Source organism: Ovis canadensis, chromosome 22, assembly GCF_042477335.2.
Source record: "Ovis canadensis isolate MfBH-ARS-UI-01 breed Bighorn chromosome 22, ARS-UI_OviCan_v2, whole genome shotgun sequence".
Lineage (NCBI taxonomy): Eukaryota > Metazoa > Chordata > Mammalia > Artiodactyla > Bovidae > Ovis > Ovis canadensis.
The window spans coordinates 66,825,931-66,852,689 of record NC_091266.1 but is presented as its reverse complement, the minus strand read 5'-3'; the positions used below and the strand labels follow the sequence as shown (position 1 = coordinate 66,852,689).

At 66.1% G+C, this 26,759-nt stretch overlaps 2 protein-coding genes and 1 long non-coding RNA gene across 19 annotated transcripts in view; 2 read left to right on the top strand and 1 right to left on the bottom strand.

Moving 5' to 3' along the window:
• TUBGCP2 (tubulin gamma complex component 2) overlaps positions 1–13,058 on the top strand; it is a 17,050-nt gene extending 3,992 nt beyond the window's left edge. For 3 of the 9 annotated variants that reach the window (XM_069567440.1, XM_069567442.1, XM_069567443.1), the window contains exons 3-18: positions 654–782; positions 1,391–1,567; positions 2,379–2,538; positions 4,721–4,928; positions 5,111–5,310; positions 5,572–5,761; positions 5,872–6,017; positions 7,412–7,592; positions 8,456–8,636; positions 9,208–9,380; positions 9,524–9,652; positions 9,862–9,982; positions 10,471–10,614; positions 10,746–10,874; positions 11,516–11,679; positions 12,820–13,058. In XM_069567440.1, coding sequence (XP_069423541.1) covers positions 654–782; positions 1,391–1,567; positions 2,379–2,538; positions 4,721–4,928; positions 5,111–5,310; positions 5,572–5,761; positions 5,872–6,017; positions 7,412–7,592; positions 8,456–8,636; positions 9,208–9,380; positions 9,524–9,652; positions 9,862–9,982; positions 10,471–10,614; positions 10,746–10,874; positions 11,516–11,679; positions 12,820–12,955 — 2,568 coding nt within the window. In that variant the 3' untranslated portion in view covers positions 12,956–13,058. Of the gene's footprint in view, positions 1–653; positions 783–1,390; positions 1,568–2,378; positions 2,539–4,720; positions 4,929–5,110; positions 5,311–5,571; positions 5,762–5,871; positions 6,018–7,411; positions 7,593–8,455; positions 8,637–9,207; positions 9,381–9,523; positions 9,653–9,861; positions 9,983–10,470; positions 10,615–10,745; positions 10,875–11,474; positions 11,680–12,819 lie in introns of all 9 variants that reach the window. The other 6 variants (XM_069567444.1, XM_069567446.1, XM_069567445.1 and 3 more) reach the window with 4 other exon arrangements.
• Positions 10,266–15,419, bottom strand: LOC138427677 (uncharacterized). Its single transcript, XR_011252108.1, has 4 exons — positions 14,871–15,419; positions 13,054–13,188; positions 11,199–11,462; positions 10,266–10,989 (listed from the first exon to the last, which is right to left on the bottom strand). It is a non-coding gene; the product is annotated as an uncharacterized lncRNA (long non-coding RNA).
• On the top strand, positions 14,939–26,759 carry ADAM8 (ADAM metallopeptidase domain 8). Of its 9 annotated transcripts, none has more exons than XM_069567447.1 (24): positions 14,939–15,283; positions 16,303–16,406; positions 17,265–17,341; positions 17,437–17,515; positions 17,603–17,679; positions 17,810–17,993; positions 18,275–18,334; positions 18,416–18,484; positions 18,767–18,936; positions 19,038–19,119; positions 19,472–19,620; positions 19,864–20,041; positions 20,278–20,367; positions 20,451–20,640; positions 20,728–20,809; positions 21,111–21,273; positions 21,692–21,769; positions 22,303–22,387; positions 23,182–23,296; positions 23,763–23,940; positions 24,300–24,383; positions 24,533–24,586; positions 25,860–25,937; positions 26,308–26,759. In XM_069567447.1, exons 1-24 carry the CDS (start codon positions 15,238–15,240, stop codon positions 26,356–26,358), a joined length of 2,523 nt encoding a protein of 840 aa, XP_069423548.1. In that variant the 5' UTR covers positions 14,939–15,237; the 3' UTR covers positions 26,359–26,759. The 9 variants fall into 9 exon arrangements, with proteins under 9 accessions (XP_069423548.1, XP_069423549.1, XP_069423553.1 ...); XM_069567448.1 differs by having other exon boundaries at positions 15,074–15,283; positions 24,536–24,586; XM_069567451.1 differs by having other exon boundaries at positions 15,083–15,283; positions 24,536–24,586; positions 26,312–26,759.

Genomic DNA, 26,759 nt, shown 5'->3' with positions numbered 1-26,759 from the left:
TAAAATCATAGGTTATCTGTAAAAGACATTTTTGAAGTCTGTTTTAAACCAGCATGGGAGCTCTCCTGGTGGCCCAGTGGCTACGACTCTGCACTCCCGGTGCACGGAGGTCAGTCCCTGGTCAGGGAACTAGGTCCCACACGCCGCAACCAGAGACTCCGCCTGCCTCAGCCAAGCCTGAGCAGCCGAGTAAGGAAGTATGAACGTTTAAAGCAGAACGTTGTGAGAGCTCGTTCACTCTGCCAGCCTAAGACGACACAAGGATAACTCAGAAAGCTTAACTGAGCAGAACAGAGTTTGAGAACACACGGTTGCATCTGCTTTATTTTAAAGGGGGGCGTGTTGATCAGTGAGAACACGTACCTCCTGAACCTGTGTGTAGCGATGAGCTCCAGAGGGAAGTGTGAAGACTGAACGCGTAACCTGCTAACAGAAGCGCGAGGCCGTGAGCCGCTTAGGAGGAGGAAGCGAGGGAGCCACAGGGGAGATGAGGGCAAGTCTGACAGGTTGTTCCTTGGTTTTGTTTCAGAGATGGATGACTATCTCATCTCCCTGACTTCATGCTGGTTTTTTTATGGGGGGAAGTTAGTTAGTGCACAGCCTTGTAAAGTTCCTGGTTACAGTCTCTAAATCACTCTGAATGTGCTTTTGAGGTTAAAATAGCAGAATTTTCTCGTACTCCTGAGGACTTTCTGAAGAAATACGATGAACTGAAATCTAAGAACACGAGGAACCTGGACCCCCTGGTGTACCTGCTGTCGAAGCTCACGGAGGACAGGGAGGTGTGTGCCGGGCTTGGGGCCGGGTGGGCGGTGTCCTGCCTGGCCCATGTTCTCTCCTGTTCCCTGGTGCTGGCCCCTTGTTGACCCTCAGCCTCAGGCCCGCGGCACTGAGATAACTCACATGCACCCGAGCGGACGTGGGCCCTGATGGTGACAAGCACGAGGAGTGCTACCGGTGGCCTCTGGGGCTGAGGGACTGTGTCCTCCGTCATCTAGTCTGTTTTCATCTCTTAAATGAGCGTGTGTTACTTGTGACACTGAGATGTGCACGTGAAGAGTGTGAGCTGTGGCCCCAGGGTGTGCGGGGCCGGTCAGTGCTTCCTCTCGAGTCACGAGGCCCAGGGTCTGTTCAGGGACACCTGGTAGCCCCATGCCGGGACCCTTGAAGGGATGTCTCGCACAGCAGGGGAGGCCAGCCACCTGCGGAGGACAGGCCGAGCCATGGGAAGTGGGTGTGGGGTCCTGTCCGGTGACCTGGGGACGTGGCAGCTCGTGGCGTTCAGCCCGAGGCGACCAGGCTGCAGCTGGAGGACCCGCAGGCCGAGCTGCGGGAGGGCGGCGGGGCGGCTGTGTGTGGCCAGCGTGACGCCAGGGCCCCGTGCTTCCAGACCCTGCAGTACCTGCAGCAGAACGCCAAGGAGAGAGCAGAGCTTGCGGCCAGCGCTGCGGCCAGCAGCACCGCCAGCTTCGGCACCCCTGCCACAGCCTCCAAGATCTCCATGCAGGAGCTGGAGGAGCTGAGGAAGCAGCTGGGGAGCGTGGCCACGGGCCCCACGTGGCAGCAGGTGAGCAGGTGGCCACGGTGTTGGCCTGTGGAGACTGGCCCGGGGGCACCGGCCCTGGGATGGGGTCCTGGGCCCCGGGCGAGAGGGTCTGGCCTGCCCTGGGGGCGGGGGCGTCTGCTGCCCCTGCACTGCGGGCTCGGCCAGCACGGGCCCGGCTCTGCCTCCCTCGGGGGTGTGGGCAGCTGGTGGGCGGTGGTGCTCTGTCTCCCTTTCTTACTGCTCCTCCAACCCTGCCCTGGCCCCAGGCGGCTCTCCGGGTGTCTCCCCCCATCTTGTTTCTGGGCCGTCGAGCCCCTCAGAACCACACCCTGAGGTCTGAGCTGCAGGCCCGTGCCGGTTGGGCACGTTCTGTGTCCGGCGCCTTGTGGCTCCTCACAGCTCTGCCCGCCCCGGTACCCTCCCCCCCAGTGCTCTGGGTGCGCGGCGCCCTTGGGGACCGCTGCCCCCTGCCTGTGCCGGCGGGGCCGTGTCTCCCTGCTTCGGCCCAGGGGGCTCGGGTGCGGGCACCCCTTCTCTGGCCCAGCTCTCAGTGGGCACTGTGCCCAGCTGGCAGCTCAGGCCTGCACCGAGGGCCAGGGCGAGCCGTGAGGGTGCGCTGAGGGCTCTGGGCGCCTGCGTGCCGGGGGCTCCTGCTCCACCTGGGCCCCGCCCCGTCACCGTGATGGGCGTTGAGGTGCGGTTCGCTTCCACGTGTGTGTGTTCCTCACACGTGCTTAGGGGTGTGTCTTTTCATACAGTAAGTGTGTTAACTTTAAGTGTTTGTACTAAAGGTGTGTGTTTTCTTTCTGTCTTTAAAAACCTCCCCCCCCAGTCTCTGGAACTCACAAGAAAGTTGCTTCGAGACAAGCAGAACAAAAAAAACTCAGGGCAGCGCCTCCCAGTCTTCCCGGCGTGGGTGTACGAGAGGCCCACGCTGCTCGGGGACTTCCTGACCGGCTCAGGCGCGAGCGCAGACGCGGCTGTGCCCATCGGTAGGTGACGCACAGCTTTGGACAGTGGGGCCTCACGGGGACAGGGAAGCTGATCTCCTTGGAGGTGGTGGGTGGATGGCGGCGTGCCGCCCCCAAGCCCTCTGCTGCCCTCGGCCATGTGGCAACACGCGGTACCCGCTGGCCTCCGCACCCTGCCCCCCACCGGTGGGTGGTGATGTGCCCCGGCTCTCAGGAGCGTGCGTGTCTTGGGGCTTGGGCAGACTTGGGAGCAGCGGGATCCCCAGGGTCGTCGTCCTCGACAGTGAGTCACGTCCCTGCAGGTTCTGCCATCAGGATGATGGCCTCGGCCACAAGCACCAAGGGGCGCTGGGGCGTGCGGGTGTCTGTGCCCCTCCCCCACGTCTCATGACCCCCTGGGGGCAGAGAGCTGTGTCTTGCCCTCCTGCTCACAGTGTACAGGGGAGACGGGGGCGGAGGCACGGCCATGTTTACAGGCACTAGAGGAGCCTGCCCTGCAGCGGTCTCGTGTGGTGGGGCTCATGGAGCCTGGTCCCCGGGGCCACACCCAAGGGCGGGAAGCAGGGGCGGGGGGGGGGGGTGGGGGCTCTGATGATGAGCCTGGGGCCCTGCCTCCTGGAGCCCTGCCTCCTGGGGCAGCTGCACGTTCAACATGATCCAAAGAGGTTCCGTGGGAAAACCCCTGAGGGAAGCTGTTCCCCGAGGTCATGCACTATGTGAGTGTTGATTTGCATGTTTGGATCAGTTAGAAGACGCAGTAGGTTCCAGGCCCACGTGAGGCACTGCTTGGAGCCTTCTTGGGAGGCTTTGCCGGGTTGAGGGGAGGTGCAGCCCCGCGAAGCGGAGGCAGCCGGGCGCTGGGTCTTAGGGCGGCCGGGCTCATGGGGTTCGATGTGGCAGGTTTCCTTTGTAGCGGGATTGCTGTGCTGCCCGCTGGTAAGGGTGCGCTGTGCCTGAGGGTGGCCCCTGAGGCCACCTCGTGTGATGCTATTTCAGGGAGGACTTGGCCAGGACAGGTGGCCTGCCCGTTTCCCTCCAACAGCCACACTGCGTGGGCTCTGGTGGCGAGATCGGCGTCTGTCCCACCGGCCCTGTGTCACCTTTCTGGCCTCCGTCACGCCCTGGCCTGGCACCACAGGCCCCAGTGCCATCCATGCCAAGATGCCTGTGAGCATCACAGTCATCCTCGGTCCTCCCTGTTGTCCCCCGGACGTAGCCTCTCCTGGGGGGCCCTGCCTCCTTGCGTGGCGTGCAGCAGCCCTGCTGGGCATCCCTCGCCAGCTACGTGGTGCCCCCCACAGTCATTTTGCCGCCCAAGTCCCTTCCTACAGCAGAGGCGTGCCCCCCGCCTGTGACCAGGCCGTCCCTCCTCATGCCAGCCTCCAGCTCCGTCTGCTTGTCTGGGCCATCCAGCCCATGGCTGGGCAGCGTAGACTCGCGTCTCCACAATTCCTGGCCTGTTCCCGAGGCCGTGGGCACAGGCGTCTTGTCGCTTCTAACCGTGTGTGTGGTTCCCGCTGGGTCCCCGAGCCTCGGGCTCAGGTCCTGCAGACACGGCCAGTTTCCTGGAGTCTGAGCAGCACGTGGCTCTGTCCCTCGCCCCTCCACAGCCCCCACCCCAGCATTGAGGCCTCAGGCAGAGCTCCCAGCTCTCAAGTTTCCCCTTTCTGGGGGACCCCATCTGTGAGGAGGGATCTGCTGTGCCCCATGAGGCCCAGTGTGCTGTCTGACGCCCCTCCCGATTGCCATGTCCGTGACGGGCTCCAGCTTCCCTGGTGTCTCCTCCTGGCCACGTGGTGACCGTGGCGCCCGTCTTTGACCCTCCCACAGCAAAGCCTGGTCCCGGCCTTCTTCTGAGCGACCCAGCCTCACCAGGTTGTGAGTGTTGTGAGGCCAAGACGTTCACGTCCCTTTGAAGATGAAGCGGTTATTTGTGTGTGGAGGGTTTCCCTTGCTTTAAGGCTCTGATCGTCAGCTCCAGACTCGCCGTGTGGTCCCTGCCTGTCGGGTGGTCAGTGCCTCTGCTGGTGGAGGTTGTGGAGTCTCAACCGTTGGTTCCCTGATGGGATCAGTTAAGCCAGGCAGTCACCTTGGTTTTCACATCTGCGGTGCTGGAGGAAGTTACATGGAGGGAGGGGGTGGGGGAGAGAGGCCAGTGGAGTGGGGCTCTGGAGGCGAGGCCCGCTGGTGTCTGCACCCACAGGCACGCTGCCTCTGGCCTCCCAGGAGGCGGCCATCGTGGAGGACCTGCTGTACGTGCTGGTGGGTGTGGACGGCAGGTACATCACGGCCCAGCCCCTCACCGGGAGGCAGAGCCGAACCTTCCTCGTGGACCCCAATCTGGACCTGTCCATCCGAGAGCTGGTGAGCAGGATCCTGCCCGTGGCTGCCAGCTACTCCACAGTGACCAGGTAGGCACCCGGCTTGCCACAGTGACTGGAGCGCGTGCACAGAGCCCTCCTGCAGAGAGGCCGGCCTCCATGCAGGGCCCGCAGACCCGGAGGAGCGCGGGAGGTGGCACCCACAGGCCCTCGGGCCATCCCTCCCGAGACGCAGCCCCTGCTGCTCGTGCTCAGGGCCGCCTTCCTCTCAGGTTCATCGAGGAAAAGTCCTCCTTTGAGTATGGACAGGTGAACCACGCTCTGGCCGCCGCCATGAGAACGCTGCTGAAGGAGTACCTGATCCTGGTCACACAGCTGGAGCAGCTGCAGAGGCAGGGCCTGCTGTCTCTGCAGAAGCTCTGGTTCTACATTCAGCCAGCCATGCGCACTGTGGACATCCTGGCCTCCCTAGGTGTGAGGGCCTGGTGGGAGGGACCCTCTGGGTCAAGGTGCTTGTCTTCGATTTTTTCAAACGGTCCGAGGCTGTGTAGCTTTACGTTTTATGAATTTGCGAGAGACTGACTCTGGGAGTTCCCAGAAACCCCAGCTTCATAGTTTGAATTTATCCCAGAAAGAGAACCTCTCCCCTGAGAAGGTGGGAGATGAGCTGAGGGCTCTCGCTCAGCGTGGCCAGGGGCCCTCTCGGCACTGAACGCTGCCCTCTCCCCGGCAGCCACCTCGGTGGATAAAGGCGAGTGTGTCGGGGGAGCGACCCTGAGCCTCCTGCACGACCGGAGCTTCAGCTACACGGGGGACAGCCAGGCGCAGGAGCTATGTCTGTACCTCACCACGGCCGCCAGCGTGCCCTACTTCGAGATCCTGGAGAAGTGGATTTACAGGGGCATCATCGACGACCCGTATAGGTGGGGCGGGGGGCCGCGGGGGCGGGGGGCCGCGGGGGTGGGGGGGGTGGGGAGCGGCCCTGCGGCCCCCCGCCCCCTGCACGCCTGGGACCGCGCGCCCTGCCTTGCAGCGAGTTCATGGTGGAGGAACACGAGCTGCGCAAGGAGAAGATCCAGGAGGATTACAACGACAAGTACTGGGAGCAGCGCTACACCGTGGTGCAGAGACACATCCCGTCCTTCCTGCAGAAGATGGCGGGCAAGGTGCTGAGCACGGGTGAGTGCCGGCCCCGCGCGCCCCCGCGCGCCTGCGTCTCCACACAGCAGCCAGCGCCCCTGCCACTGCGCTCCCCGGGCGCCACTGCGCTCCCCGGGCGCCACTGCGCTCCCCGGTCCCTGGGCGCCTGGGTCTCCACACAGCAGCCAGCGCCCCCGCCACTGCTCCCCCGGGCGCCTGCGTCTCCACACAGCAGCCAGCGCCCAGCGCCCCCGTGGATACCAGCTAGGGGACCACCCCACTGAACTCGGATCTGACACTTAACCGCCGGGGCAGTGTGGGCCCAGGGATCAGGCCTCCCTCGAGGCCTGCCCCGGCAGACGCCCGTCATGAGCATCGGGTCCCCAGGCCGCTGCGTGTCTGTCAGTGTGGCCCCCAGTCAGGGTCCTGGGGCCTCCCCAGGTTTGATATTTGCTGTGACGACCCCCAGACTTGGGGAAACTTTACTTAGCAGATATGCTGGCCTGCTATAAAGGATGTTGTAATGGATACAGACAAACAGCCCGAGGAGGTCTGCAGGGCAGGTCTGGAGGGTCCCACACTCGGGAGTGTGTCTGTCCCCGAGGAGCTGGGGGCCACCAGGCCCCTCCCTCCTGGCAGGTGGACGTGCGCATCAGCCCAGAAGCTCTCCAAGCCTGTCCCGTAGTGGGATCACGTTGGTTCCAGGACAGGGCACAACCGGTGCTCTCGTGGGCCGTTGGTCCCTAACTTGACCACCAGCCCCTCTCCTCCCCAGGTATCGGGAAGGGCCGAGGGTCTCGCTGTCCTGCCATGTGGTTGGTCCCTCTGGCCGCCAGCCTGCCTCCTGAAGGTCTGCAGGGACGGCCAGGAGTCCCCTTGAGGGTGTGAACTCAGGTGGGGTTAGAGGGTTCTAGGTGCTCAGTGATGGACCAGGAGCAAGGCCAGACGCACGTGCCGCGTTTCTCCCAGCATCACAGGCCAGCAGAGGAAAAGCAGGGAAGGGCACAGGCCCTGCTGGACCGGTGGTGCTTGTAGGCATCACCTTGTGGGTCAGGAACCTGTGTAGAGACACGTGTGTTACACGTCACCTGGGGAGGCTCCAGCCAGGGCCCTGACGTTGGTTCTGAGAGCTGGGCTGGGGGCAGGGCTGGGAAGTGGTGCAGGGTCTGGCTCTCTGAGGTGATTCTCGTGGCCTCGATGAGGAAAGTCCGCGGTGAGGAGTCGCAGGAAGTCGCACGCTCCGTGGATGACGCCTGTATTGTGCTGCTCTGCTCTGGGTGGGGCAGGGGGCGTGGTTTCTGGGACAGTTCTCTCCCAGGTGGTTCTGTTCCTGGCCTCGGGCTAGCGATAGGACTCGGCCTCTCAGGTCCAGGCCTGCGGTTGGTCGCTTGTGCAGCAAAAGTTGCGATGCGCTTTTCTCCATCCCTTTCCAGGAAAATACCTGAACGTGGTCAGAGAATGTGGTCATGACGTCACTTGTCCGGCGGCCAAAGAGGTCATCTACACGCTGAAGGAGCGGGCGTACGTGGAGCAGATCGAAAAGGCCTTTGGCTACGCCAGCAAGGTGCTGCTGGGCTTCCTCATGGAGGAGAAGGAGCTCGTAGCCCACCTGAGGTGCGCGGCCGCCTCCTGGGGGGAAGGGGCTCGCGGCCCGCCTGAGGGGGAAAGGGGCTCGCGGCCCACCCGAGGTGCGCGGCCTCCTCCTGTGGGGCTCGTAGCCCGTCTGAGGTGCACAGCTTCCTCCTGGGGGAGGAGCTCGTAGCTCACCTGAGGTGCGCGGCCTCCTCCTGGGGGGAAGGGGCTCGCAGCCCGCCTGAGGTGCGCGGCCTCCTCCTGGGGAGAAGGAGCTCGCAGCCCACCTGAGGGAGGAAGGGGCTTGCGGCCCATCTGAGGTGCGCGGCTTCCTCCTGGGGGAGGAGGAGCTCATAGCTCACCTGAGGTGCGCAGCTTCCTCCTGGGGAGAAGGGGCTCGCAGCCCGCCTGAGGTGCGCGGCCTCCTCCTGGGGGGAAGGGGCTCGCAGCCCGCCTGAGGTGCGCGGCCTCCTCCTGGGGAGAAGGAGCTCGCAGCCCACCTGAGGAGGGAAGGGGCTCGCGGCCCATCTGAGGTGTGCAGCTTCCTCCTGGCTGGGGAGAAGGGGCTTGAGGCCCGTCTGAGGTGCGCGGCTTCCTCCTGGGGTAGAAGGGGCTCATGGCCCACCTGAGGTGCGTGAGCTCGGCAGCTCCCTGCCTTCCAGGGGCCCGTCTGCAGCCCCCTCCGTGCCCGTCTGGCGGCATCTCCTGCACAGCCTGGTGCGGCAGGCCTGTGCCCCCATCCCTTTGGGCTCATTTTGAGCCTCTGACGCCCATGTAAGTGTGCTTGTCGGTGGGGGCACTCACGGGCGCCGCACTTCCACGTCTTCCCTGCCCCACCCAGCCCCTCGTGGCCTGGCACCCACTGTGGGGAGTGCCGGGCGAGTCTGGGCTCTGCCTGCCCGCAGGTCCATCAAGCGCTACTTCCTCATGGGCCAGGGCGACTTCTTCGTGCACTTCATGGACCTCACAGAGGAAGAGCTGAAGAAGCCGGTGGACGACATCACGCCCACTCGCCTGGAGGCGCTGCTGGAGCTGGCCCTGCGTATGAGCACCGCCAACACCGACCCCTTCAAAGATGACCTTAAGGTGGGCCCTTGTTGAGCGCTGCTCCCCGCGGGGGGGCGCTCCCGGGAGTGCCCAGGCTCTGTCGGGACGCATCTCGGGCTGTGGACGCCCAGCCTCCGCGTGGGCCTCTGCGGCCGCGCTGGGCAGGGACACGGGCCTCGGTCCTTAGTAATTTGTATGTGTTTTTTTAGTTAAGTATAGCTAAAACCTTGTCAGTTTTGCTAATCTTTCAGACAGCTAACTTGGTTCCATCTGCTTTCTCTATTGTGTTTTTTCTCTGTTGTGTTTTTACTGATTCCTGCTCTAATCTTTATTCTCTCTTTCTGCTGATCGTGGGCTTAGTTGGCTATTGTTAGGTTTCTTGAGTTGTAGAGAGAGGCTGCCCACTTGAGGCGCTCCTTCTGACGCAGGCGTGTGCGGCTCTGCCTTTCCCGCAGCTCGGGTTCAGCTTGTCAGTGGGTGTCCGGTGCGTTCGGCCATCTGCCAGACTTAGCGTGTGTCTGGGCCTCTTCCTTGGCTCTGGGCTCACTTTCTAGCCATGATGCTGAGGTGGGTGTGGCCGCGTGTGATGCTGTTCGTCCATTTCCCCAAGATCGACCTGATGCCTCACGACCTCATCACCCAGCTGCTGCGGGTCCTGGCCATCGAGACCAAGCAGGAGAAAGCCATGGTCCACGCCGACCCCACCGAGCTCACGCTCAGCGGCCTGGAGGCCTTCTCCTTTGACTATGTGGTCAAGTGGCCCCTGTCTCTGATCATTAACAGGTGCGCGTCGGGCTCGCATGCCTGCTCGTGCCCTGGGGGTTACTGGCTGCTGGGCCGCGCTCTGCCCCACGAGCCTCGGGTGGGGCGTCCGGGGCAGCAGCAGCTCCCGGCGCCGGTTGGAGCCGCCTGCCCTGTGCTGACAGGAAGGCCCTGACGCGCTACCAGATGCTCTTCAGACACGTGTTCTACTGCAAGCACGTGGAGCGGCAGCTCTGCAGCGTCTGGATCAGCAGCAAGGCCGCCAAGCAGCGCTCCCTGCACTCTGCCAAGTGGTGCGGGCGGTGCCCGGGGCGGGCGGTGCCCGGGGCGGGCGGGTGGGCCCTGTGCACACCCAGCACAGCCCTGCGGCACGCGCCCGCGGCCTCTGCCGCCCCGCCTTTGTGCTGCGAACAGGCGGGACGGAGCCCAGGCCCCTCCGGGTGTGGAGCAGCAGGAGGCCCGGGCCCTCGGGGCGCCCGTGTGACGGCTCCGCCCCGCGCAGGTTTGCGGGCGCCTTCACCCTGCGGCAGCGGATGCTCAACTTCGTGCAGAACATTCAGTACTACATGATGTTCGAGGTGATGGAGCCGACCTGGCACGTGCTGGAGAAGAACCTGCGGGCCGTGAGTCCAGCCCGCCAGCCCCGCACCAGGGAGGGGGGGCCGTGAGTCCAGCCCCGCCAGCCCCGCACCGGGCGGGGGGGTCTGCAGAGCGGGCTCAGGGGCCAGGGAGGCAGGACCGGGCCCCACGGCTCCCAGGAGGGGAGGCAGGGCGCGCGGGACTCCTGGGCTCAGGCTGCTGGAGGTGTGCGTCCTTCCCTCAGAGCCTCGGTGCTGGGCCGGCACCCTGTCCAGGGCCCTGGGGCCCTTCAGCCAGGGGCACGTCACCAAACTCCAGGACCAAAAGTACAGCGAACAGTGTATTTTGTCTTTAAAAACCAAAATCTTAGACCTTGTGGGGCACATTAAATGTGGTCTTTTAGCAACATTTTGAAGGCTTTCCCTAAGAGGCCCCAGGGTTGTTTAAAAGAGGAGCGGAGCAGCATGGGTAGCAGCCCCGTGGGGACATGGTGCCGTCCCCTCGGGCGCCCGCGACGGTGCCTCCCACGCAGGCCTCCAACATCGACGACGTGCTGGGGCATCACACCAGCTTCCTGGACAGCTGCCTGAAGGACTGCATGCTGACCAACCCCGAGCTCCTGCGCGTCTTCTCCAAGCTCATGTCCGTGTGCGTCATGTTCACCAACTGCATGCAGGTGCCGCCGGGACTGGGTGGGCGCGGGGCGGGAGCCACGACCCGAGTCTGCAGCCCGTCCTGGCCGCGCAGGGGCTACGTTTCCTCTCGGGGGTTGGTTGTGGCTGACGAGCATTCCTCCCGACCCCCAAGAGATTCACGCAGAGCATGAAACTGGACAGCGAGCTGGGCCGCCTGACACTGGAGCACGGCACGATGCAGGGGCCTCCCACGGAGGCCGAGCGGGCTGAGGAACGCGCCCGCAAGGAGCTCGCCCGCAAGGTGGGTGGTGCCGCGCAGACGTCCCCGGCGGGCCTCCTTCCTCACCTCGGATTTGACAGTGTTCGGGTCACGGTGCTTAGAAGCCTGCTTGCTACGTCCTTCCGTTCCTGCCTGCCTTTGGTTCATAAAAAAGACTATTTTTAAATTACGTTCCAAACACAAGCCGTGGAGGATCTCCCTTCCCAGCTTCCCAGGGCAGGGCTGTGTCATCCAAGGGTGTGTGGTTAGGCCAGGCCATGGGGACACCCACGGGGGCCCAGTGAGCACGGAGATTGGGCCCTGTGGCCCCTGAACAGAGTCTGTCTAGTTGGCGGAGTTGCGCACCTGATCAGGTGCAGGTGTGTGTCCTGTAGGGCGGGCGGTGTAAGGTGGCCCATGCGGGCACTTCCAGGTTCCCCACTTGCCTAGGGGCAGCTTGAAAATCTGAGCTCCCTGAGGAAGCCCCGCGGTCCACGTCCTGGCTCCTGGCTCCGTGGGCTAGGGACGCAGGGCCACCTGCCTGGATGGGCCTGGGTCCTCCCGTCTCAGGAATTTATATGATGCCCTAACTTTTTACCTTTTATTGATGACTTTCTAAGACGCGTTCTTCTGTTTAAAAAGAGGAGCAGGTTTTGAGCTGTTGGGGGCGCCGTGTCTTGCAGTGCCTGGCTGAGCATGTGGACGCGCCACAGCTGGCCTCCAGCTTCGAGGCCACCATCAATAAATTCGATAAGAATTTCTCAGCTCACCTGCTCGACCTCCTGGCCCGGCTGAGCGTCTACAGCACCAGCGACTGCGAGCACGGCATGGCCAGCGTCATCTCCAGGTGGGCCCCGCCCCGCCCCGCCCCGCCGAGCCTCTGCACCGCCCCTTGCCCTGCCCCGCCCCTCACCAACCCGCACCCCCGCCCCACCGAGTCCTGAACTGCCCGGCGCCCACCTGCCCCGCCGAGCCCCTGCCCCGCCCCCGCCCCGCCGAGCCCCACACCGCAGCGACTGAGGCCGCATCCTTGGCCTCTGCGTGCTGGTGCTGGTCCGCGCCACCTGCTGAAAGAAGGCCGTCTGGGTGTTCACACGTGTGCATGCGTCTGAGTGTGCGCACATCCATCAGGGTGTGTGTACGTGAGTGCTTGCACGCATGCTCGCGCGAGGCTGCCACATCAGCACCTCCCCCGGCCCAATGGGTCTGTGTTCCGAGGGCCAGGCCGGGGTCAGCTGCACCGGCCGCTGCACCATGAGCCAGGACAGGACAAGGGAGGACCCTGTCTCCAGACAGGCAGTGAGGGGGTGCTGCCCTCCCCACGCCCCGCCTGCCGTGGCAGGCACGCGAGGTGGCCACGCCTCCAGGGCCGTGACTGTGATCCCATAGGGTGCGCTGCCTGTGACCCCAGGAGCGACGAGCAGCAGGCGTAATGGGGGCAGGAGTGTGGGATCTGAGGGGGCCCAAGGGCCAAGCAGTGGAGTGGGGGGGACTGTGGAGGGCAGAGCACAGGGCCCGAGGCCCAGGCAGCGGGGGCCCGTGGGGAGGACGGAGCATGGGGCCTGTGGGCCAAGCAGTGGAGGAGGGAGACTGTGGAGGGTGGAGCACGGGGCCTGTGGGCCAAGCAGTGGGGTCTGCAGCTCTGGGCTGGCAGTTTACGCTCAGTGAGTGAGGTTGTGGAGGAGGGGCGGCCCTTGCTCCCGGAAGCTCCTGTTGGGCAGCCTCCGGCTCAGCTGGACACTGGGACTGCTCTGTTCTGCCCGAGGGCTCCGAGAGCTGCAGTCCCAGGGCTGGAGGTGCTTGTCTGCCCTTTGATCTGGGGGTTTCCTTGTCTTTAAACTCTGCTCTCACTGGCGCTGGAGCAGGTGGCGCCTTGGCTGTGTGTGCACGTGTGCTGGTGACTCGAGTGCCCTGGGCCTCGCCGTGGGGGTGAGGTGTCGCCAGGGTGACTGAGGTGGCTTGAGGACCCCACCCGCTTCCCCCACAGGCTGGACTTCAACGGCTTCTACACAGAGCAGCTGGAGCGCCTGTCTGCAGAAAGGAGCCAGAAGGTGGCCCCCACCGTGCCCGGCCCGAGGGGGCCCCCTGCTCCCGTGCCCAGGGTGGCTGTGCCTGCACAGTGACGCTGCCCAGCTGCCCCGGCCGAGCCTCGGCGTGGCGCCCTGCGGCGTCTCCAGAGCGTGTGTGCCCTGTGTCCTATCCAGACATAAAGTTGACGCACCTGCACTCGTCTCCTCTCGTTCTTGGGCTCACACTTGGACCAGAGCGCGTCTGCTGGTCTGGGCAGGCACGGGGCAGGGCAGTCGTCTCTGCCATCCTCTCCCAGATGGAGCAGTTACTTGGATGAATTTTTTGGCTTCAGATAAAGCAAAGTGAAAACACATGGCCTTAGAACAACTTTAGGATGGTCAGCAAGGTGCTGGGCACGGGCAAGATCCAGTGTGGTGTCCGCTCTGGTCCTTCAGGCTGAGGTCGGCTCCGGGCAGCAGGGGGCAGCACAGCCTCTGGTCCTCAGCTGGAGCCGCCTGGGTGCGGGTGCGTCATCAGCCCACAGCCGAGAGGGTGCAAGAGCTGCCTGGGGCTGCCGCCTGAGGGGAGGCCCCACCCAGCCCGCTGTCCCGGGTGTGTCCGGTGGTTAGCATCTTCCTGCTGCCCTGCCCCCCCGCCCCCCCAGCCTCCTGCCAAAGCTGCCCTTCCTGCAGAATTCCGTGTGTCTCGTTTTCAAAATCCAGTTCTGACCACCTAGCCCCTGGCAGGGGATGGATGCCCGGGTTCCCCCAGGGACTGGGGTGGGGGCAGCGCTCAGCCTGGCTGTGCCCAGCAGAGGGCACCATCCAAACGGGGTGGACTCGAGCTTCCTCTTGTGAGCTGTGTGCAGGCCTGCCCTGGAGCAGCGAGGCTTATCTGCCAGTCCCGTGGGGCTTCTGCCCACAGCGTCTGCCTGAGGGCACCTGCTGGCCTCCCACCTGGCCCCGAGGCCCTCATCCCTGTCCTGGGCTCAGCACTGGGCTCTCCTGAGACACCGCTGGGGCCGGTGGTGCTGGGGCCGGTGGTGGGCTTGGTGGCCGGGTCCTCTGTGGTGAGAGGGGCTCTGGCCCATGTCGAGGGGTGGTGGGGGGGCTTTCTGGCTGGAGGCGGCTGCCCTGTCGCTGAGCTTCCTGCTGTGCTCTGGGCAGCTCGCTGTGGGGCCATGTAGTCCCAGCAGCTGGTGTTTTTGCCCAAATAGGGTCAGGCTGCCTTTGAACTTCTGCTATCAGGTAACACGCAATAAATACCAAGGAAGAGAAGTAAAATTGCCAGATGACTTGGGCGTCTCACGCGCGTCATCGTGATGTGAGCTCAGGGACAGAAGCCACCTCTGCCGCCCGCTGTCAGCTGCGCCCGGAACACCCCAAAGTGTGTGCGAGCCCGTCCTGCCTTGGGTTTCTTTTCCTGCGATTCACTTTGGGGGGAATGATGGCCTGGTGAACTTTGACCTCTGGTCTGGAACCACTTGTGAGCACCACACCATCTCACCTGAGGCCTTGACATGCCCCAACGTCTGACCATGTCAGGGAGCCTGTCCAGAAGGAGACGTGGGTGCCAGTGGGCAGCTCGGCTGCAGGAAGCCTGGGTCCCTGGGTACCAGGCCAAAGGGGGCGGCCCCACCCTGCAGGACGGGAGGGCAGGACTGGCAGAAACCAGGGGAGCCGCCCGCGGGCAGGCTGTCCAGCCGCCGTGCAGGGCACTGGCGCACTGGCCCGCTCCTGGGCCACCCACCGGGCAGGCAGCCTCGCCTGGCCCTCTCCACAGTGCAGGGTGTCTGCCCCGAGTGAAGAGGCTGCCCCCCGGCGTGCCCTGCGCCAGGCTCCCCAGCAAGGGCTCAGGGCCTGGGGGCAGGGCTGCCCAGGGGCCGCTGAGGCTTTCTGTTCCCAGGAAGCTGGAGGGATGCCCCCCTCAAGAGACCCCCCCCCCACACACACACACACAGCCCTTCCCAGTCGGTTAACTCCGCCATCCCAGCAGGCCCCCGGCAGCTCCGGCCTGTCCCTCACCCACCTGGAGGACGCAGTGTTGCAGGGTGGCCCGTGTCAGCCCGACTCCCTGCCAATTCTGCTCACATTTAGGAGACTTCCCTGTGCTGAGCACCGGCTACGGTCGCTGACCCGGAGCCTCAGGGGACTAACGGGAGACCTGGGCGGTGGGGGCCCCGCCCCTCCCGGCACCCGAGGCGCCGATTGGCCGCGGCCCGGGGGCTGGTCGCCGCGGGTGGGGCGCGCGGGAAGGAGCCTGACTCGAGCGCAAGGCGAACCTCTGCGGGCGCAGCCGCGGCGGTACCTGCTCTCGCCGCCCTTCCCGGACCCCGGATCCCAGCGCTCGGGCCCCCGAAGGCCGACGCGCACCCCACGCCCACCGGACCCCCGCCATGCGCGGCCTCGGGCTCCTGCTGTTCGCCGCGCTGGGGCTGCAGGGTGAGGAGCGGGTCCCGCGCTGCCTGCACCGCCGCCTGGCCCGCGGCTCCCCGCGCGGGACTCTGGGCTCGTCTCGGGGAGTCGGCCAGTCAGCGGGGAAGCCAAGGCGGTGGACGCAGGGAACCTGCAAAAGGGAACTGTGTGGGTAAACGGTCAGCTGGGCGTTTCCTGCGCTGGAGGAGGGCCTTGCGGGGAAGTTCAGAGTGAAGGGCTGGCTGCCCCCCCACCCCCCGCCCGGCTCCAATCCAGGGCCTGGGGGCTATTGCCCACCTTTGCTGGGAGCCCCAGCCTGCCGAGAAAGGAAGGACTAGGAGCCTCAGCCTGGAGCTGGGGGGTCGGGGACACCCCACGGAGTTGCCTGGCCACATGGGGACCTGCCTCTCTCTGGGGGTGCTGGCTGTGCTGCTGGCCTTTACCCCCACCCTGGCTCCCAAGAGCCTCCGTGGGTTCTGGGGCGAGGGCACTTCCCAGGCAGGCGCCCTCCCCTCGGCCTCTGTCCTGGAGCTTTGCCAAATGGTCTGACGGGGGACGACCACTAATGCTGGCAAGAAGGACCTCAGGGGTGAGGCCGGTGGCCAGCTCTGGGTCTGGGCTGTCCGGCTGGGTACAGGGCAGCTTCTAGCTTCAGGCTGGCTGAGCCCGGCGGAAGAGGGCTCTCGCTCTGCCTTCAGATGCAGCCCTGTGATCATGGAGATGAATGGGGCGGGCAGACCCGCTCCCCCCCACCCCCCAGGGCCTGTGTGCGTCCTGGCCCCTGAGGGGGGCGGTATCCAGGCCAACCTGGGCTCTGGGTGGCAGCTGGTGAGCTCCTAGACGGGCTGGCGCTGGGCAGCGTCTCTGGGCACCGCCCGGGTGGGGGTCCTGTGGTCTCTTTAAGGCAGGGTCCCCACTCCGGCTGGGGAGCCAGACCTCAGGGTCTGTGGTGATTCCCCCAGAGAAGGGGCCGTGCATGGCAGGCTGGGAAGGGACTCCCGGGGCAGGAGGGTGTGCTGTGCACTGCTGACCCCCCTCTCCTGCAGGGGTCGCCCCCGGGGCCGCCCTGCCCCACGTGGAGCAGTACGAGGTGGTGACGCCCCGGCGCCTGGGTGTACCCCGTGCTCGGCGGGCTCTGCCCTCCCGCCTGGTAAGTCTCGGCAGGATGCTGGCCCGGGGGTCCCCCCCACCCGCCTCAGAGCCCGTTTCCCACTGAGCAGGGTGATAGCTCCCTGTGTGCCCATGATTGTAGCAAGGGGGCTGAGGGCCGGGGGCTTCCAGGCTTTGGGCAGACTCCTGGGAGCTCACCTCCGCCCCAGCAGCCTGCCCCCTGCCCCCAGGCCTCAGCTTCTTCCGTCCTGCTCACCCTGGAGGCAGGGCTGCCTCAGGTGGCCCCGGCTGGCACAGCCCCGTCTTCCTTTCTGGAGCTCGCCAGCCGGGGCCCCGCCCCCGTTTCACTCTGAGACGTGGGGTGGTTCCGTGGGCTGCGTCGCTGACACCTCACCTGCCTCTCCCGGGTGTTGGAGCAGGGCTGGGATTCCCCAGGGCTGCCTGGGGGCATTCCTGTCGGGGTCTGCGCCTGCACATTTGCATGTGAGGGTGGAGACAGCCCTGACTTGACCTCTCTGTCCCAGGAGGAGCCGCCCACCGCCCACCGCCCACCGCCCTGGGCCCCTAGCCCCCTCTGCTGACTCTGAGCACACGGTCCTGGGGGGTCAGCTGCAGCCTGGGGGGGGGGGGCTGGAGGGCGCAGGGCCTTGCAGGAGCCGGTCCCCTGAACAGAGAGGGCGGCCTGGCCCCCTTGTCCTGTCGGGGCTGGGGTCCTCCTCCCCCACGTGGCCTGGGAGGGGCGTTGTCCTCTCCCCGAGGCCTGAGGCCCAGGTCTGGGTGGAGCTGCCCGCCTGCCCCACGCCCTGGGTACAGCCCAAGCCCCCGCTGCCCCTCCAGGTTTGAGGTGGGCGTGGCTGGGCAGGGCCTCACCCTGGACCCCTCCCTGCCCCCTGCCCAGGGCCTGTACCCAGAGAGTGTCAGCTACGTCCTGGGGGCCCGAGGGCACACCTTCACCCTGCACCTTCGGAAGAACAGGTGAGCGCCCGTCTTTCCCCTGCCCCACACCTCTCTTTCTCCAGCCTCTCCTCTGCACCAGGGGCGGCCAGGGCACCACAGTGGCTCTTTTCCAGGGACCTGGTGGGCTCCGGCTACGCAGAGACCTACACGGCCACCAACGGCTCCCAGGTGACAGAGAAGCTGCAGAGGCAGGTAGGGCCCCCGTGCCCCTGCCCCGGGCCAGCAGCGGGGGCGGGGAGCCGGGCACGGGGGTGGGGTCCTCACACCCCCCTTCCGCAGGACCACTGCTTCTACCAGGGCCGCGTGGAGGGGCACCCGCGCTCGGCCGCCAGCCTCAGCACCTGCGCCGGCCTCAGGTGGGTGCTGCGGGCCAGGCGCCCCTCGCCCTCCAGAGGAGGGACTGGGGCCCAGGAGGAAGGCGTCTGCGGGGGTGGCAGTGGGGTCCCTGGGGCCACAGACTCAGAGCCTCGCTCGTCTCTGCCCCAGGGGCTTCTTCCAGGCGGGCCCCGCCGTCCACCTGATCGAGCCCCTGGCGGGGGCAGGGGAGGAAGGCCCGCACGCCCTGTACCTGGCGCAGCACCTGCAGCAGGAGGCTGGCACCTGCGGCGTCGATGACCGCAGCCTGGACAGAGTCCTGGGGCCGCGGGTGTCTGCAGCCCTCAGACCGCGGGTGAGTGGAGGCCCGACGCTTCCTGCCGGCTCTGCTTGGGCCCGCGCGCCCCCAGACTGCTGGCTGCTCAGCGACGGGGAGGGGGGGGGGGTGGGCCTGCGTCTGGCTCCTCCCCGAAGCGGCAGAGCCCCCGACCCCCCCCCCCACCACGGCTCCCCCAGTGCTGGCGAGGGCCGGTCGCCAGCTCCAGGCCCGGGAGGGGGTCAGCATGTGGCGATGGGCTGAGGACAGGAGGGCTGTGGCTAGTGGCTGACTGGATTCCTGTTACCGCTTCTCAAAAGTGGTCAGAACCCAGAGAGACCCGCTACGTGGAGCTGTTCGTGGTCACGGACAGCACGGAGGTACCTGGGGCGGGGGCGGGGCGCAGGGGGGATGGGCGGGGCGAGACCCTAGGCTGCCGCTGAGGGTCTGCCGTCCTCCAGTTCCAGCGGTTTGGGAGCAGAGAGGCCATGCGTCAGCGGGTGCTGGAGGTGGTCAACCACGTGGACAAGGTGGGCGCTACTTCCGCCCTGGGGGCTTCCAGCAGTGGCCGCTGGGACCCCTGGGCAGCTCGCGGCCAGCCCGACAGAAACCCTGCTGGACAGGAGGGTTGGAGGGGCACTGGTGGCGGCCGGGCTGCAGGTAGAGCCGCCCGCCGGGGGAGGGGTTGCCGGGACCCTGCCCCAGCCCCAGCCTTCGAGACCCCTTGCATCACAGTGGACACCGCGGGGTCTCAGGCCCTCCGCCAGCCTCACCGCCAAGCCTGACCCTCGCGGTTCCCTGTCCCCTGGCAGCTCTATCAGGAGCTCAATTTCCGCGTGGTGCTCGTGGGCCTGGAGATGTGGAATGGTGGGGACAAGATTCAGGTCAGCTCCCAGCCCGACGCCACCCTGGACGACTTCCTGGCCTGGCGGACTCGCGAGCTGGTGGGCCGGCAGGCGCACGACAACGTGCAGCTCATCACGTGAGCGAGCTGGGGGGCGGGGGCCACAGCGCCCCTGGGGGGCGGGGGCCTGGGGCGGGCTTCGGGGCGCTGCTCTCCGGCGGACACTGCTCTGCTTCCAGCGGAGTCGATTTCACCGGGACCACCGTGGGACTGGCCAAGGTGTCCACCATGTGCTCCCAGAACTCAGGGGCTGTAAACCAGGTGCGGGGGTCTGCGCGGGTTCGCTGGACAGAGGCTGTAGCCGGCCGCGTGGGGCGGGGGGGTGGGGTGGGGCGGTCGCGAGGCCTGGGGCTTGACGCAGAGCACGTGGGGGGGGCGGGGCACTCAGGTCCGCGGCTCCGCCCTGTGCTGCGCCCTGGCAGGCTGAACGGCACTGATGCTGTTACTGTTATTTGTAATAATATTATCGTATATCTACTATTTGAAGAAGCGAGGTTGGCGGGAGTACCGCCAAGCCTCTCAGCCTCCCTGGGGCGGACAGTGGGGGAGGAGCAGGCAGTGAGGTGGGGCATCAGACCTGGGAGCAGCCCCAGCCAGCACGGCCCCCCTGCAGGACCACAGCCTGAATCCCATCGGCGTGGCGAGCACCATGGCCCATGAGATGGGCCACAACCTGGGCATGGACCATGACGAGAACGTCGCCAGCTGCTACTGCCCGGTGCCACGGGAGGGTGGCGGCTGTGTGATGGCGGCCAGCATCGGGTGAGGCTCCGACAGGGCCCCAGGCTGGGGGTGCTGTCAGCACGCAGAGCTGGCTCCACCCACCCTCCTGATAACAGGGACGCCCCCCAGCTCCCAGTACCCCAGGGAGCCCTCCTGATAACTGGAAGCCCTCCTCCACCAGTTCCCAGTACCCCAGGGAGCCCTCCTGATAACAAGGACGCCCCCCAGCTCCCAGTACCCCAGGGAGCCCTCCTGATAACTGGAAGGCCCCCCCCCCCCCAGCTCCCAGTACCCCAGGAAGTTCAGTCACTGTAGCCGGGCCGACTTGGAGACGTTCCTGGAGAAGCGACGCACAGCCTGCCTGGTGGACACCCCAGACCTTGACCGGCTGGTGGGCGGCCCTGTGTGCGGAAACGGGTTTCTGGAGCGTGGGGAGCAGTGTGACTGTGGCCGCCCTGAGGTACAGAGCTGAGCACCGCCTCCCTCCGCTGTCTGGGCTCCTGGGCCAAGTTCCCATCTGCAGGTTGGGAGTCTGCTCCCGACCCCTGGGTGCCCTGCACACCTGGCCACACCCTGAAACGACCGGCAGGGCTGCTGGGTGGGAACGGCCAGTCTTCCCACTGCCGGGGCAGGGGTCCCGGTGTGCAGCCCACTTGGACCTTCGCTGTCGCCCGCCCCCCCCGCCCCCCCCCCCAGGACTGTCAGAACCGCTGCTGCAACGCCAGCACCTGCCTGCTGGCCGAGGGGGCCGAGTGTGCCCACGGCGCCTGCTGCCACGAGTGCAGGGTGAGCCTGGGGCCCGGGCTCAGGGCAGGTGTGCGTGCTGGGGGCCTCCTGTTCCCATGGTGATCTTGGCCACCTGGAACCAGGTGAAGCCGGCTGGAGAGCTGTGCCGCCCCGCGAAGGACCAGTGTGACCTTGGTGAGCACTGTGATGGCCGGCGGCCCGCGTGCCCTGAGGATGCCTTCCGGGAGAACGGCACACCCTGCCCAGGGGGCTACTGCTACAACGGGGCCTGCCCGACACCGGCCCAGCGCTGCCAGGACTTGTGGGGGCCAGGTGAGGGGGGCACAGCTGCGGGACCGTCAGGGAGGTGAGGGTGGCAGCGGGTCCCGAGCCGGAGGACTGACCCACTCTTGCCTGCAGGCTCGCGGGTGGCAGTGGAGACTTGCTTCCGCTACAGCATCTCCGAAGGCTGCGGGGCTGGGGTCCCCTTGCAGTCCGGCAGGTGAGCATCCCTTGTGGCCCAACTCCCCTGGGGCCGGGGCCCGGGATGTCCCCCTCCCTGGGGCCACAAGAAGGTCCTCTGCACAAAGGAGTCTGGGGCTGAGTCGGGGCCTCTCGGATGGCGGGGGTGGGGGGGCCACCCTGCCCTGTGGGACCCTCGGCCCGAGCCGTTGTAGGAGGGCTGGGCCCTGGGGCTGAGGTGTGGAGGCCTGTGGCCGCCTGGGGCCTCGGAGCTCCTGGCGCGCTGAACCTGGAGCAGGAAGCCCCACAGAGCAGCCCCATGCTCGTCCCTCTGTCCCCAGGGTCAACAAGTGCGGCACTCTCTTCTGCGAGGGGGGACAGGACCCCCCGGAAGGCCGACACTGCATCCTCACCACCCCCTCAGGCACTTGCCGAGCTGTCGTCCGGGATGGCAGCACTGCGTATGAGCCGGTGCCCAAGGGCACCAAGTGTGGCGAGGAGCAGGTGGGCCAGACACGCCTCCCGGTCAGGCCGCTGGGCTCGGGGCAAGCTTGCAGGGCCCAGAGCAGGGCTGTGGCAGCTGCTGGAGCGCTCTGCCCCGGGTAGAAAGTCAGAAGGCGCACGGGGCTGCGGGAGAAGCCCCCGGAGTGAATGGGTTTGAAGACGGTCTGCGAGGCCTGGGGGTGGGCAGGGGGTCCTCTGGCCCTGGTGGCCGCAGACAGCTGGCTGGGCGCAGTCCTTTCCCACGGCTGAGGTTGGCCAGCAGATGACCTGCAGGCGGGGCCGTCGAGAGGGTGGGGGCTGTGGCCTGGACCCCCAGAGCCCAGATGCAAGGGGGGGGCAGCTCTGGCTGGCGGTGGAGACGGGTGCTGCAAGCAGGGGCCCCGGCCGGCCGCCTCAGGAGGCCCCCGCTGTCCTCCAGGTTTGCTGGGACGGCTTCTGCCGGGGCCTCCACGTGTACAGATCCAGGAACTGCTCCGCCCGGTGCAACAGCCACGGGGTACGTGGGCCCAGGGCACAGCCCGCCAGCAGCCCGCCAGCAGCCCGCCAGCAGCCCTCTGGGCTTGAGAGATGTGCTGGCCGCGCTTGCCGCCCCCCCCGCCCCCGCCCCCGGCCCCGAGACAGACAGACGGCCAAGGCTGGCGCCCTGGGGGCGTCAGGAGCTGCCGGGCCCTCCCGAGGCGGGGACTGTAGGGGATCTCCTGGGTGTCAGAGCCGGTGGACACATGGGCAGAACAGTCAGGTGTGAAGCATCCGGTTCTGAGGTCTGACCCTGGGAAGGCCCGGGCCCCAGGGCTGTGCCCTCCTGCATCCCCTCCTGGGGAGGAAAGCCCACCGCCATGCCACCCTGCCCCCCGCGGCGATGCCTGCTTTGCTCAGAAAGCCCCGCAGTGTCTGGGAGGGCCGCAGCTGTCGGCACCTGGGAGGAAACCTGGTGGTGGCGGTCCTAGACACCCCGCCTGTCCTCTGCCGGGGGCCCCGGGCAGCGCAGCGCGTGGGGCCCCGAGGCCCTGACGCCCGGCTGCTCCCCAGGAGTGCGACCACAAGGACCGGTGCCACTGCTTCCCGGGCTGGGCCCCGCCCCACTGTGCAGAGCCGCTGTCCGACCTGCACGCAGGTAGGCTGGGCGGGCCGTGTCTGTCCACACGCTCTCAAGCCTGACGGGGTCTGGTCCTGCCTTTCCTCAGACCACCTGGGCAGGGCTGAGAGGAGGCCGCGTGCCCCTGAATTGTGACGGGCCTGTGCGGGGTGTGGCCTTGCAGCCTGACCGCACGGGTCCAGGGCGGCCCTCCCCGAGAAGGGAGGCCTGTCCCAGAAGGAGGGCTGCAGGCGGCACGGGCCGCTCCTTGCTGGGTCCTTAACCCACTCTGGGCCCAGGACACTGGCCTCCCAGCCCCACACTATCCCCCACTGAACGCAAGGACGTGCACAGCACTGCGGCCCCCGGGGCCTGGCCTGGCCACGCCTGCATCACTAGGGCCGAGGGCCACCTGCCACCAAGCCCCCGCCCGAGGCCACCCGCCAAGACCCCCAACCAGGCCGCCCACCACCAAGCCCCCGCCCGAGGGCCGCCCATCAAGCCCCGGACCGAGGGCCACCCACTAAGTCCCCGCCCGAGGCCACCCGCCAAGCCCCCCAACCAGGCCGCCTGGCACCAAGCCCCCGACTGGTCCCCCGGGACCCTGGAGCGCCAGTGTCAGGCACCAGGTCTCAGAGTTTCAGGGCCTGGGCTTTGGAGGGGTGTGGCCAGGATTCTGACTGTTGGCTTCCCCAAGGAGGTGGTCCCCTTCTCGCCCCTCCTCAGCTCCAGGCTGGCCTGGCCAGTGCTGAGTTGCCGTCGGGCCCTCCTGGTCCCTGCTGCCTCAAGCCAGTTCCGGCCCTGGTAATGCCTGGCCTTCTGTGCCCCCACAGCTCCTGGGAGCCTCCGAACACGTGTGCTGGTGGGTGTGGGCGCCCTGGTGGTGCTGGTGCTGATCCTGGCGGGCGTGCTCATCCACCGCAGGGCCCGGAGCCCGGTCCGAAGGAGGTGGGGGAGCTGTGCTCTGGGCTCATAGGACGTCAGCGTGTGCAGGGCCAGTCGCCTGCTCGTGCTGTTGCGGGGAGAGGGGACCCCGTGGTGGGGGCCCCGCCCTGGGCCCCTGCCTTCTGCGGGGGAGCAGGTTGGGCTGTGGGGACAGGTTGGTGACGGGGAAGCTCAGAGAAGGCCGCACCGGCCCCCTGCCCGGGGGTGACACTTCACTCTGAGCCCGCTGTGTGGGGACCTCGGCCCGTGCGGGCTGCAGCAGGACACGCCTGCTAGTGGCCTCCAAGCCCCCTGCCCTGGGCCTGGCCCGACCCCAGAGCTCTCCCTGTGGGGCTGTGGCCCGCACACCCCGCGGGGCGGCTGCAGCTGAGCTGTCTGGGGCCAGGCCGGGGTCCTCATGCACAGGATCCTCAATTCCCTGGGCTGAATCCTGAGGCCAGGACACACTGACCCATCTTATTTCTCCTAGGAATGTGGCACCCAAGTCGGCCATGGGGCTCTCCAACCCGCTGTTCCATGAAGGGCTCAGCAAGCCTGCGAAAGGCAGGGCTCAGGCTCCCCCCGGGGCCTCCCCAGAGCCGGCCCCGCCCGCCCAGCCCCCCAAGCCCACAGCTTCCTCGGTGACCCCTAAGCGACCACCCCCTGCTGTAAGCGCCAGCCATCCCAACAGACTCCAGGCCACCCCCAAATCTCAGGTTCACGAGGCTCAGAGTGGCCCCCGTGACTCCCGTTTGGAGGCAAAACCAGGCTCTAGGACAAGGGGTCTGAAGAGCCGCCTGAGCCGGGGGAGCGGAACCGAGCCTGAGGCTCAGAGCCTCCGCACCGGCGGTCCCAGGGAGGGGGACGCCCCAGGAGGAGGCGCAGAGGCTGCCAGCACCTCCCTGTGACCCCAGGGCTGGGGGAGGGGCCAGAACCTTGGGTCCTCAGCGGGTGGGGGGCAGCTCTGAGCCAGGCCTCTCTGGTGCGGTTGCCCTGGGAGACCCAGGCTCACGCCCGTTCCCTTCAGCCTCCAGGCTCCCTTCAGCCTCCAGCCGCCACGGCTAGACCACCGTCCCCGCTTCCTGTGTACCCCCAGCAGGCCCCGGGCCAGGTGAGCCGGGAGGGGCACACTGCGGGCCCCAGGGGGAGGAGGGTCTGTGGCTGCACTTGGTGGGCCAGGCGCCCAGTCTGGCAGCCCAGCGAGGACATGAAGAGCACCCAGGGGGCCTGGGGGTTCTGACTAGTCCTCCCCACTCCCAGCAGCTCAGACCTGCTCCTCCCGCCAAGCCCCTTCCGGTGCTGAAGCCAAAGCAGGTGAGAGGGCCATGGGGAGGAGCCCAGGGGCACCGTGGGCTCCACCTCCCTTCTTTCAAGGCTTCCGCGGTTTGGGAAAAGTCTCTCCCAAACGTGAGTCTCTGGCGCCCCAGCAGGCCCCCTGCCTTGGGGCGCGTGTGGGAGGCCCTTCTACCCACCGTGAGGTCCGGCTCTGGTGGGTTGCCTCCATTGCTGGGAGCACTGGTGAGGTTCCTACACACCCCTGGACACACTCTCACCTCCCCGCAGGCGGGGGCTCCCCGGCTCTGACAGCCGGTGAGGCCTGGAAGACCAGGCTCTCTCTCCCCGCCCCGGGCCGGGGCTTTTCCCACCAGGCGTCCTGTGGGCCCGTGTCAGCCTGTCCGTCCCCGGCGGTGTGGAGACATCACCGGTTGCAGTGGTGTCTGTGGGGACTGGAATCACTGTTAGAGCCCTCTTCCCTTTGTGGTTAAAGCTTGGAGGTGTTTGGAGAGACGCCAGCCCAGTTCCTCCTCAAGCTAACCCACGGGGCCTCTGATGGCGGGTCTCGCCCGGGACAACCGTTACTGCAGTGTTTAGCCAATGAAGATTCCCTATTTCTCTTTTCAACTTTTTATGTTGAGTTAATTTTAGAGTTACAGTAAAGTTACAAGAAAAAGTCTTTGAAGTTTTAGGAGGGGTTTTGACAGGCCAAACAGGGGCGGGGGTTGGGCAAACAGATTTCCGGCCCAGGAAGCAGAGGCAGCCAGGGAACTGCGCTAGAGAAGAAAGTGCAGGCCGCCCCCATCCCTCAGCCCCCAGCCCCACTCAGCAGGGCCCTCTGGGTGCTGGGCCGCACCCCACCCTGGCCTGGGCCGAGCAGGGCTCCTGCTAGAGACCTTCCTTCCCCACCCCAGCCTAGGTTGCCCCTGGAAAGGTGAAATGCAAACGAACGCACATTTTAGTGGCGAATCCTTGCTTTTAGACCTTCCAAAGACCCACATTCTGGCAATTTAAGAGCTTTTCCTGGGTAGTGTTGGGGTGGGGTGAGGCAGGGAGTTGAGGGAGGGGGCAGGATGGTGAGGTGACCTGACAGGCCCAGGCATGGGGGCCCTGCCACGCTTGGGTTTCATTCAAGGGCAGTACCAGGCAGGGTGGGGACCGTGTTGAGGGCAATTTTCTGTAGAGAGAGCTCAGCCCAGAGAAGCCTGCAGGCCAGTCTGGGGCCGAGCACAGCACCCATGGAACTTCCTAGAAGTGTTGGGCAGACAGCACCCGGCACTGCCAGCCATCAGCTGTGTCTCCATCCTCCCAGGTCATCAAGCCGACCTGTGCTCCCCCATTGCCACCCGTCAAGCCTGGAGCTAGAGGGGCCCAGCCTGGACCCACTCAGGTGAGGCCCTCACTGCCAGATCAGGGCCCACCGGGTGGGGCAGAGCTTGCTCACTTCCCCCACTAGAGGCCATAACCTCTGCTCTGTACTCTGTCAAAGGGCTTTTCAATGCTTACTGCTTCTTCTGGCTGCTAACGTCTTTTTCTGCACGTTAGCGTAGCACGTGTAAGCACGGAAGTCTCCTGCTTCTGGATGGAGAACAGACTTCTTGATAAAGCATCAGCTGTTAATATCCAGGGCTGTTGCCACTCTGAGCAGTCACGGTTTTGGATGAAATGAGGATCCAAATTTTGAGAAAAGTGAAAGGAAGTTAATTCAGTTGTGCTCTTGGTAGCAGATGGCCTTTACTATGTTTTTTTCCCTCCCCAAGGAAGCTGTTGACCCGAAGGTTGCTCTGAAACCCCCTGTCCAGAGGAGGTGATGGGGCAAAGCACCCTGAGGGGCATCCGTGCACCTGTCTGGATGTTGCCTGCGGTCTGTGACCTCACCAGCAGCAGCAGCAGATGCAGCCGCCTGGCCCCAGGCCCTCCACCCCGTCAGGGCCTGAGGACTGTCTGAGCTGTCCTAAAGGAAGCGCTAGCTCTTCTGTGTCTCAAGGTCACAGCCTAGGGCCTCTGGACCGGGACTCCCTGGCTGGGCCCAGGACTCCCAGCTGGGCCGTCAGCTGCTGTCCTGACCTGGGGAAGGAGGCTGGGGGAGGCCAGCCCCTCCTCAACCACGTGTGTCTTCAGACGGCCACTGGTGTCTTATCTGGGTTCCTGAAAACGGCGCACGTTCAGCAGGGATCAAAAATTTAATAAAATGTTTACATTTTACGATTAA

Bases quoted from the DNA above. Each gene is read 5' to 3' on its own strand.
- ADAM8 (XM_069567447.1), top strand. From the start codon at position 15,238: ATGCGCGGCCTCGGGCTCCTGCTGTTCGCCGCGCTGGGGCTGCAGG. The intron at 17,342-17,436 runs GTGAGCGCCCGT...GCTCTTTTCCAG, and splicing joins CTGCACCTTCGGAAGAACAG to GGACCTGGTGGGCTCCGGCT. The intron at 17,680-17,809 runs GTGGGTGCTGCG...TCTCTGCCCCAG, and splicing joins AGCACCTGCGCCGGCCTCAG to GGGCTTCTTCCAGGCGGGCC.